General features: G+C 45.0%; 1 protein-coding gene across 1 annotated transcript; it reads left to right on the forward strand.

Moving 5' to 3' along the window:
• Positions 1-1,163: 1,163 nt before the first annotated feature.
• Positions 1,164-6,650, forward strand: LOC107575538 (gastrula zinc finger protein XlCGF49.1-like). Its single transcript, XM_016261900.1, has 3 exons — positions 1,164-1,374; positions 5,189-6,178; positions 6,616-6,650. Exons 1-2 carry the CDS (start codon positions 1,224-1,226, stop codon positions 5,803-5,805), a joined length of 768 nt encoding a protein of 255 aa, XP_016117386.1. The 5' UTR covers positions 1,164-1,223; the 3' UTR covers positions 5,806-6,178; positions 6,616-6,650.
• The last annotated feature ends 3,455 nt before the right edge of the window (positions 6,651-10,105 follow it).

Consider the following 10,105-nt stretch of genomic DNA (forward strand, 5'->3'; position numbering starts at 1 on the left):
CGATTTGACTGAAAATTTATCAGAAGAGATGAAAGAAAAGATAGTGGTCATCGGCGCAATTCGGAAAAAGAGGCGGCTTTTCTACATTATGTATGGATTTTTTCCTTTTCTTTTTTTTACTCTTTGTACAGCAGTTATTGTTCATTCTAAATTAATTTTTTAATGTAGAATATGTGTTATAATGGTGCCCCCCCACGCATAAAAGTGAAACTCCGCCTATGATTGTGCTGTTACTCCTTTTCGAGCAGAAGTTCACAAAATTGGGTGTTATTTATGGGGAGTATAATTATTTATTTATTTCAGTGAATGTAATCGATTAGATATCATAATATTTAGGCTATAATATTATAAATCAGGTTGGTTTGTATTGCTGACGTAATATGTAAATGATATGCGTGTGGCCCGAATGATATGCGTGTGGCCCGCGAGACTTGGACCATAAAGCGGCCCGGTGGAAAAAAAGGTTGAGAACCACTGGTTTATAGTTTGAGACTCATCAATATTAGCAGCTGCTGAAAATCCTCTTTATTTCATGATAATAGACCCTGTTTTCACCTCATTCATTATGCTGATCTCCTGTACATTACCAGTTAAAGTTCAATTCATTCTTATCAGAGACTTAAACTATGCAGTCACTATTGTGATATCTACAAGATACAGATGCCCTAACATCATTTATTTCATTAGTGTGTGTTAAACTGTTTAATGAAAACCAAAACAAAAGTAAAAACTAATGAACAAAACTTTAAACTCAAATGGAAGGAATTATGCAAACACTGATTTTTGTTGGTTACATAACTGTACTTCTGTTTATTCTTTTGATTTTATTCTTAACATTTGTAATATTTGCAAATATTAAATGTAAAAATCTAACAGACAAACAGAAATGCATGTGTGAATTTGTAGTCCGATATTTTACTGTAAATAGCAGGTAAATGTAAATGCTTATGTTAATTGTGAAAACCAAACTCAAACTTTTGCAGATCTGCTCCTCCTTCAGTGAAGCTCCTCCCACAACAAGCACACCTTCAGCGAAGCTCCTCCCACAACAAGCACACCTTCAGCGAAGCTCCTCCCACAACAAGCACACCTTTAGTGAAGCTCCTCCCACAACAAGCTCACCTTCAGCAAAGCTCCTCCCACAACAAGCACACCTTCAGTGAAGCTCCTCCCACAACAAGCACACCTTCAGTGAAGCTCCTCGCACTGCAGTTCAGCAATAAATGCTGCAATATTCCCATCAGTCTACAAGTGAAGACGAGCGTCAAAGCATCAGGAAGAAGAGAAATCTGCAGAGACAGAGTTTATTGAAGGACAGAGAGAACATGAGCGATCCAGAACCCTGCAGAATGAAACACACTGAAGAACAAACAGGTTGGTGTTTATTCTTGATCCTTCATCAGTGAGGCTAAAGAACAATTAAAGTTATCAGCAGTTCATCAGATTTGGTGTTTATAGTAGAAAAATACTTTGAGTTTAACATTTTTTTTAAAAAGATAAAAAAATATTTTTTTTCTATCTCCAGGGTACAAAATAGGGACTGAAACTCAATATTAAAAAAGAGAATATTGAAGTAAATATAAAGATGTCAAAATCTGAAGGGAAAAGTATAGTTTGGAAAGAAGCCGTGAGATAATAGAATAGTTTTCACTACAGAAATATTGGATTAGTGTCTGTATTTTTTAATATAGATTATTGTATCTTATTTTGTAAAAATTTAACAAAATGATTATAATTTGGTGTAGCTGTTGTCTGCTTTCTACGGTGGCCGAGAGAGCTCAGTGTGCTGCAAATAGAAAAATTAAGAAAACAACTTTATCAATTTGACAACACACACACTGCAAATGCTCACAACCCAACCAAAGAAAGAAAATAAAATTGCAAATAAAATTCTTTATTTGGTTGTGTTGTGAGCATTCGCAGCACCTGCCACAACCCAACCAAAGAAAGAAAATAAAATTGCAAATAAAATTCTTTATTTGGTTGTGTTGTGAGCATTCGCAGCACCTGCTGTCAAACTGATGAATGTTTTTTCAGTCAAAGTCAAAGTCTGCTTTATTGTCAATTCTTCCACATGTACAGCACATACACACAGAGAATTGAAATTGTGTTACTCTCAGACCCTTGGTGCATACAGATAACACTAACAGTAGAATCTAAAATATAGATACTGTAAATACAGATTAAATATAAAATACAAATAAGGACATGGAAAAAAAGATAAATAAAGCAGCACATGGCAGATAGAGTGCAAACCAGTGAAGTAAACAAACAGTGCAGATATAATGATTGTAGTGCAAAAGAGCTTACTCGGTCTGATTGAAGTGACAAAAAGCTCAGAGAGCAGTTCTTTATTTAAACTGTCAGAAGAGGTAGTTGAATGAGGTCAGTTCAATGCTGAATGAGGTAGTGAGCAGACCAATGCTGCACAAAGTGACTGGTGCTGGTCACAGTGTGTTAGTGGGAGGGGGGAGTGGAAGGACCTGGGCATGTGGGAGCTGGGGGGGTCTGAGGGTCAGAGTTCAGTGGTGCAAGGGGGGGGCAAGGTCGGGAGGGAGTTCAGTTTCCTGACTGCCTGATGGATGAAGCTGTCCTTCAGTCTGCTGGTCCTGGCCTGGAGACTCCGCAGTCTCCTCCCTGATGACAGCAGACTGAAGAAGCTGTGTGTCGGGGGGGCGGGATCACCTGCAATGCAGAGGGCTTTGTGGGTGAGACGGGTTCCATAAATGTCCTGGAGGAAGGAGAGAGAGACACCAACAACCTTCTCAGCTGCTCTCACTATGCGTTAAAGGGTCTTGCTGCAGGACGCGTTTGCAAGCGCCATACCACACAGTGATGCAGCTCGTCAGAATGCTCTCAATGGTGCCTCTATAGAAGGTGCACATGATGGGGGCTGGGGCTCTGGCTCTTCTAACTTTGCGGAGGAAGTAGAGATGCTGCTGTGCTTTCTTGGCCAGTGCTGCAGTGTTGTCAGTCCAGGAGAGGTCCTCTGTGATGTGCACACCCAGAAACTTGGTGCTGCTCACTCTCTCCACAGTCGCACCATTGACGGTCAGAGGAGCATGCTGAGTGCGCACTTTCCTGACGTCAACAACAATCTCCTTCATCTTCGCCACATTCAGAGAGAGATTCTTGTCACTGCACCACCTGGCCAGGCGGCTCACCTCGCTCCTGTAGTTTGTCTCATCTCTGTTGCTAATGAGACCCACCATAGTCGTGTCATCCGCAAACTTACTGAAGAGGTTGGAGTTGTGTGAAGGTGTGCAGTCGTGGGTCAGCAGAGTGAAGAGGAGGGGGCTCAGCACACATCCTTGGGGGGGCCCCAGTGTGATGGTGCTGGATGTGTTGCTGCCGACCCGTACTGCCTGAGGTCTTCCAGTCAGGAAGTCCAACAGCCAGTTGCACAGCGAAGTGTTGAGCCCCAGCTGGACCAGTTTGTGAATGAGCTGTTGAGGGATGATTGTGTTGAATGCTGAACTGAAGTCTATGAACAGCATTCTGACGTATGAGTCTTTTTTGTCCAGGTGTGTGAGTGCTGAGTGGAGGGTAGTGGCGATGGCGTCATCGGTCGAGCGTTTGGACCGATATGCAAACTGGAAGGGATCCAGGGAGGGAGGGGGAGGCAGACTTGATGTGCAGACATGACTAGCCGTTCAAAGCACTTCATGAGAATAGGAGTAAGTGCAACTGTACGGTAGTCATTGAAGCAGGATGGAGACGGCTTCTTAGGGACTGGAATGATGGTGGTAGCTTTGAAGCATGTGGGGACAACAGCCTGACTTAGCGAGATGTTGAAAATGTCTGTGAAGACATCAGTGAGTTCCACTGCACAGTCTCTCAGTACACACCCAGGAATGTTGTCAGGACGGTGGTAGCTGAAGCATGTGGGGACAACAGCCTGTCACTTAGCGAGATGTTGAAAATGTCTGTGAAGACATCAGTGAGTTCCACTGCACAGTCTCAGTACATGCCCAGGAATGTTGTCAGGACCCGGAGCTTTGTGTGCGTTGATCCTGCTGAGGGATCTCCTCATGCTCTCCGGGCAGCGTCATCACCTGGTCGCTGGGAGGAGGTGGAGTCTTCTGTGCCGTGGTGCTGTTTTGTGCCTCAAAACGAGCGAAGAAGGCGTTCAGCTCGTTCAGCAGGGAGATGGTGCTGTCACAGGTCCGTGGTGGGGGCTTGTAGTCCGTAATGGTCTTTATCCACTGCCACAGGCTCAGAGTCTCTCTGCTGTCGCTGAAACAATGGGCTATCCTCCTGGAGTATTGTCTCTTAGCCTCTCTGATGCCGCGGGATAGATTGGCCCTAGCTGCAGTATGGCTGTATATTCCCTCGGTAGATAGAATGGCCGGCACGTAATAATCATAAACTCAACCAGGGAAGAGCAGTTTTTGCAGACCACAACAGCATCGCGGCACCACGCATCATTGATGTAAACACAAAGCCCGCCGCCATGGGTCTTACCTCCTTTGACGAGAACTCTGTCCGCTCGATAGCATGTTAGCTGGTCGAGATGAGTAGCGCAGTCCGGTACGCTGTTGCTGAGCCATGTTTCCGTGAACACAAAAACACAACAGTCTCTTACAGTCCTCTGAGTTGCGCGTAGTAGTTGGATGTAGTCCAGTTTATTGTCCAAAGAGCATACGTTAGCCAGTACGATGGTGGGGATAGCTTGCTTGTGTGGGTTAGCCGTTAGCCTAGCCCGGATACCTCTGCGCTTACCCCTCTTCTGCTTCCTCTCACGCCGCTTGTGGCGCCTCCGCTGTGAGCGAGATGCAGTAGTGGGGGTCGGTGATGGTGTAGGTCTCCGGAGCAGACCGAGATCCCACAGCTCTTCGGCGTGTGCAGAGTTTAACTCTAAAAATGTGGTTCTGCTGACATTGAGCAGAAACTCACGACTGTATGCGCGCTTAAAGATAGGTAGACGCGACGAAGACTTACAAAAACACTGCGACTAACAAGACAAAAAACACGAAAACACCATTCTGACGGGAGAGAGAAGCCGTAGCGTGTGCATGCGCCACCATCTTGTTTTGTTTTTATTTATTGGTAATTTTTCTATTTGCATGTGTTTTTTGAAGTTGCAACACGTTGAGCTCTCTCTCGGCCACCGTAGCTATCACTTTACATTTCTCACATTTTTTAATGATTTAATTATATTGTAACCTTTTTTTAACTTTAATTTCAGATCTAATGGAGGAGAAAAAACATCATGTCAAAACTGGAGGAAAAACTCACTCACAGACTGAAAGTATTTCTTTACTGAAAAGAAGAGACAAGAAAAGGTTCACCTGCACTCAGTGTGGAAAGAGTTTCACATGCAAACCGAGTCTCAAGAGACACATGAGGATCCACACTGGAGAGAAACCATTCACATGTAATCAGTGTGAGAAGAGTTTCACACAATCATCAACCCTTAAGAGACACATGAACATCCACACTGGAGAGAAACTGTATGAATGTTATCAATGTGGAAAAACATTTTTGTGGGCTTTAAGCCTGAATAAACACCTGAAAGTTCATTCAAAGGAGAAACCACATTCATGTTCTTTCTGTGGAAAGAGTTTTTCAGAACTGCAGAGTTTAAAAGTTCATGAGAAGATACACACTGGTCTGAGAGATCATGTGTGTTTTGAGTGTGAGAAGACTTTTATTACAACTGATCAATTGAAACTGCACCAGAGGATCCACACTGGAGAGAAACCTTACACGTGTTCACACTGCGACAAGAGATTCAGTCGGTCAGCAAACCTGAAAACACACGAGAGGATTCACACTAGAGAGAAACCGTATCACTGCGCTTGAGGAAAATATGCAATTGTCTTCTTGCAAGTTTGCCTTTTTCTTTATATGTAATACCTTTGTATTATACCCGCATATATTGTAATCGTTTTTATTAGAAAAAAGGTGTATTAAGAAAGACACCACACGTTATATTATAATTGTTTTAAAGCATTTGAGCAAATATTTATAGCATATATTAGCAAAAGTAAATCTAGAAATGAAACCTGTATTAGTAGGAGCTTTGCTAAAGAAAAATTAAGAAAAAAATTAATAAATGGTGATTGGAATTACCTAAGGCGCAAACTTACAAAGAACATTAAAAGTAGTCTTCCGGATGGCTCTGATTGATGCTGCGTGCGTGTACACGAGAGATGGTGGTAAATGCATATCGCAGGTCAGCAAACCTGAAAACACACGAGAGGATTCACACTAGAGAGAAACCGTATCACTGCGCTTGAGGAAAATATGCAATTGTCTTCTTGCAAGTTTGCCTTTTTCTTTATATCTAATACCTTTGTATTATACCCGCATATATTGTAATCGTTTTTATTAGAAAAAAGGTGTATTAAGAAAGACACCACACGTTATATTATAATTGTTTTAAAGCATTTGAGCAAATATTTATAGCATATATTAGCAAAAGTAAATCTAGAAATGAAACCTGTATTAGTAGGAGCTTTGCTAAAGAAAAATGAAGAAAAAAATTAATAAATGGTGATTGGAATTACCTAAGGCGCAAACTTACAAAGAACATTAAAAGTAGTCTTCCGGATGGCTCTGATTGATGCTGCGTGCGTGTACACGAGAGATGGTGGTAAATGCATATCGCAGTCTGGATGCAATTAACTCAGCGGAAAGGTTGGGATAGTACGAATAAATTATCGATGACATCAGTCTTATGTTTGGTTAAACTGAAGCAAGACAAACAGTGTCACTTACATACTTCTCATGTTTTGTCACCAAGATGTCCGGGGAGGTTTTTAATGGACATTTCACTTGCATTGCTGGGTTTGTCTGTATATTTCATGTTTATTGTACAGCACTTTTCACAATACATTTTTGTATGTATTTCACTGCAGCTTTACAGAACATGCATGTATATTGCAATGCTAAATGAATGCTAGGATACTAACCAATACATGCCATTATTACTGATTTCATTCGTTTTAAAATGTGTGCTTAGTTTGGACAAGTTTGTTGCTGTGGAACAGTGTGAGAATGCATTTGAATGTTCTATCTGAGCCATCATGTGGCCACAAATAAACAAGATGAATGCAATTCAATGCTGGCTACCGTGTTTTGCAAAAACCTGTCTTATTATTTTTTTAAGATAAAAGTATAGCCTACATGCAGATTAATAAATGCACACACACTACATACAGTATATATGTGGGTATGTATGTTTATGCACATTTACTGTAAACGCTCATACACATACAGAAGTACTGGTCAAAAGTGTGGGCACTATTAATATTTTTAATGATTTTGAAAGAATTCTCCTATGCTCATCAAGCCTGCATTTAATTGATCAAAAATACAGACAAAAACTAATATTTTGCAATATTAATACAATTTAAAATAATGGTTTCTTATTTTAACCCATTTAATCCCACCACTCACAATAATGTCTGTAAAAAAAGGTTTTAATTTATAAAGCTCTAAAAAACTTACTGACTGATGTTTTGGTGTACTTCCTGCAAATATGGAAAAAAATAAATGGTCTCAATTAAATATGAGTGTCACATGATTAGTGCAAATTGTCACATGATCAAAGCAGTTTAATTCCTGTTTGCACCTTGAGAAGATGATGACTGCATCAAAGCTCCAAAGTGAAAGGCTAGTAAAGAATGTTAACATAAAGATATGACAAAGACGTTTGGTACACATTATCTTTAGGGTGTCTAGTATTAATATGTCCAGACATTTGACCAGTACTGCATATAAAAAAAAGACATCCTCTCGCTTTCAACTGTTTCCAGCAAAAGTATTAATATGTGATCAATATCAAAAGCAGCAGGCTGGCCATGAGCAGCTTTACTACATTGCATTTCATCCTCAGGATTTCAAACACATCTGGGTGTTCATATGGTCACATGTGGTTTGGCACCGAGCGACAACATCATTCTGCTCCTACCAAACTGCTTTGTGTGTGACGAGTCTAGCGTGCTCTCGGGAGCATTTTGTGTTGGCGGACAGCACATCAGTGGTGGTCGTTCCTGTGTCGAGTGGGTTGCGCACTTCAGGCTTGCTGCAAGCGGCCAGGCGTTGCCTCCGTTGCCTCTGCCACTATCCAGTGTTCGTCCTGGCGGTAGCCAGGCATGGACTACTTTGGGCAGTAGCACGGGCGGTCTGAGGGTTACAGTGGTGGCAAACCCCTCAGGGAACCAACCCCTCTGGGAACCAACCCTCAGGGGACTATCGCTCCTCTAGCGCTTTGCAACCAGTTGAGCCGCTAAAGGAATGCGCTGGGCCCTCTTCAAAGAGCGTACCAGCGGTATCCTTCGGTGCTTCTCCCGATGACTAGATGTTGATCACTACATCAGAGGGAGAGCTCTCTGTAGAGGAAGATTCGGCTGCACTGCCGCCCTCTGGGATGGTGGCAAGGCCTGAATCGGATCCAGAGATGTCGGCTTCCTGCTTTCCCAGGCCGCCGAGAGGGGAGGGCTTGAGCGGAAACCTCCACCGCGTCCTGGGCCCTCGAGGTCGGACGATTGGTTTCTCTGGGTGGCTCGCGCTGGTTCTCAGCACCCCGCTTCGGTGCCTTTCTTCCCGGAGGTGCATGAGGAGCTCACCTGGTCATGGACGGTACCTTTTACTGCTGGAAACCGACCTGCTGGTTCTTCCTCCCTCACCACCCTTGACGGTGGTGCAGCTAAGGGGTATACAGGGGTCCCCCCGGTGGAGTGGTCGGTTGCGATGCAGTTGTGTCCTAATACCGCCTCCCGGGTCTGTAGGTACTCGTCTGGCCTGTCCGGCGATGCTCCGCCTTACACGCTATGGCGTAACTGCAGGTTCATCAGGCCAAGGCACTGAGGGACCTGCACAAGGGTGGTCATGACCTGGAAGTTCTGAAAGAGCTCTGAACCGCTACCGACCTCACGCTCCGAGCGACGAAGGTCACCGCAAGTTCTCTGGGTCGTGCGATGTCCACACTTGTGGTCCAGGCAGACAAAGTTCAGTTCCTTAATGCCCCTGTGTCCCAGACCGGCCTCTTCAGCAACGTAGTCGAGAGCTTGGCCCAGCAACTCTCGTCTGCACAGAAGCAGAGTGAGGCGGTTCGTCACACCCTCTCCCGGCGGGCAGCTGCGGCCGGCAGACGGGTGGAGGCAGCAGCTGCCTGCCAGCCTGCTCATCGACGAGGGCGGCACCCTGCATCCGCCCCTGCTCCCGCATCCGCAGCAGCCTCCAGCAAGCGGCACCGTGGAGCTGGGCGTAGGCAGGCCGCCCCACCCGACCAGGCCCCCGTCAAACCTGGCAGTGAGCAAAAGAGCAAGAGGCCCCGGGACGGACGACCCAGAGAGGGAGGAAGCTGCTCTTTGGGGGATGATGAAGGCACCTCTCCCTCCTTCAGAGGAGGGCCGGGAGGAGAATCTGGAAAATCTGGACGAGAGAGTGGTTTTCTCTGTCCCTGGGTCCCAGGAGGGCACGGAGAGTCGCGGACGGACCAGCACCGGACCACACTCATCCTCCTCCATCGCCAGCAGGCAGCAGCGGCGGGCGGTTCGAGAGCGTCAACAAAGGCCCTACTCACGTAACCTCTGCCAAACTGTCTAACCAGGTAAGCATTGCACTGCACACTCAGACCCCTCTTCGGTACACTCACAAGCCGCCCGAGTTGGGTCCCTGCATTCCACCTCGCTGCCCCACTGCGGGTACGGCGGTGGTTCCGCTGGTTCCGCTTTACAGCCCTTAATTCATTGCACCCAAGAAAGGCGGTGAGTTATGACCAATCTTTGATCTGCGTGTCTTGAACCGGGCCCTTCGCCGGTTTCCGTTCAAGATGTTGAAACAGAAACGCATCTTCGGGTGCATCTGTCCCCAAGATTGGTTTGCAGCGATCGACCTGAAGGATGCGTACTTTCATGTGTCGATCCTTCCGTGCCACAGACCATTTCTGCGGTTCGCGTTCGAAGGACAAGCATATCAATACAAAGTCCTGCTCTCCAGGCTGTCCCTGTCTTCACGTAAGTTGCGAATGCAGCCCTTGTTCCCCTGAGAGAACAGGGCGTTTGCATTCCCAACTACCTCAACGACTGGCTCATACTAGCTCAGTCTCAGCATCAGTTGTGTGCTCACAGGGACTTGGTGCTTTCGCACCTCA

This window comes from Sinocyclocheilus grahami, unplaced genomic scaffold (assembly GCF_001515645.1).
Source record: "Sinocyclocheilus grahami isolate Dianchi unplaced genomic scaffold, SAMN03320097.WGS_v1.1 scaffold2703.1, whole genome shotgun sequence".
Lineage (NCBI taxonomy): Eukaryota > Metazoa > Chordata > Actinopteri > Cypriniformes > Cyprinidae > Sinocyclocheilus > Sinocyclocheilus grahami.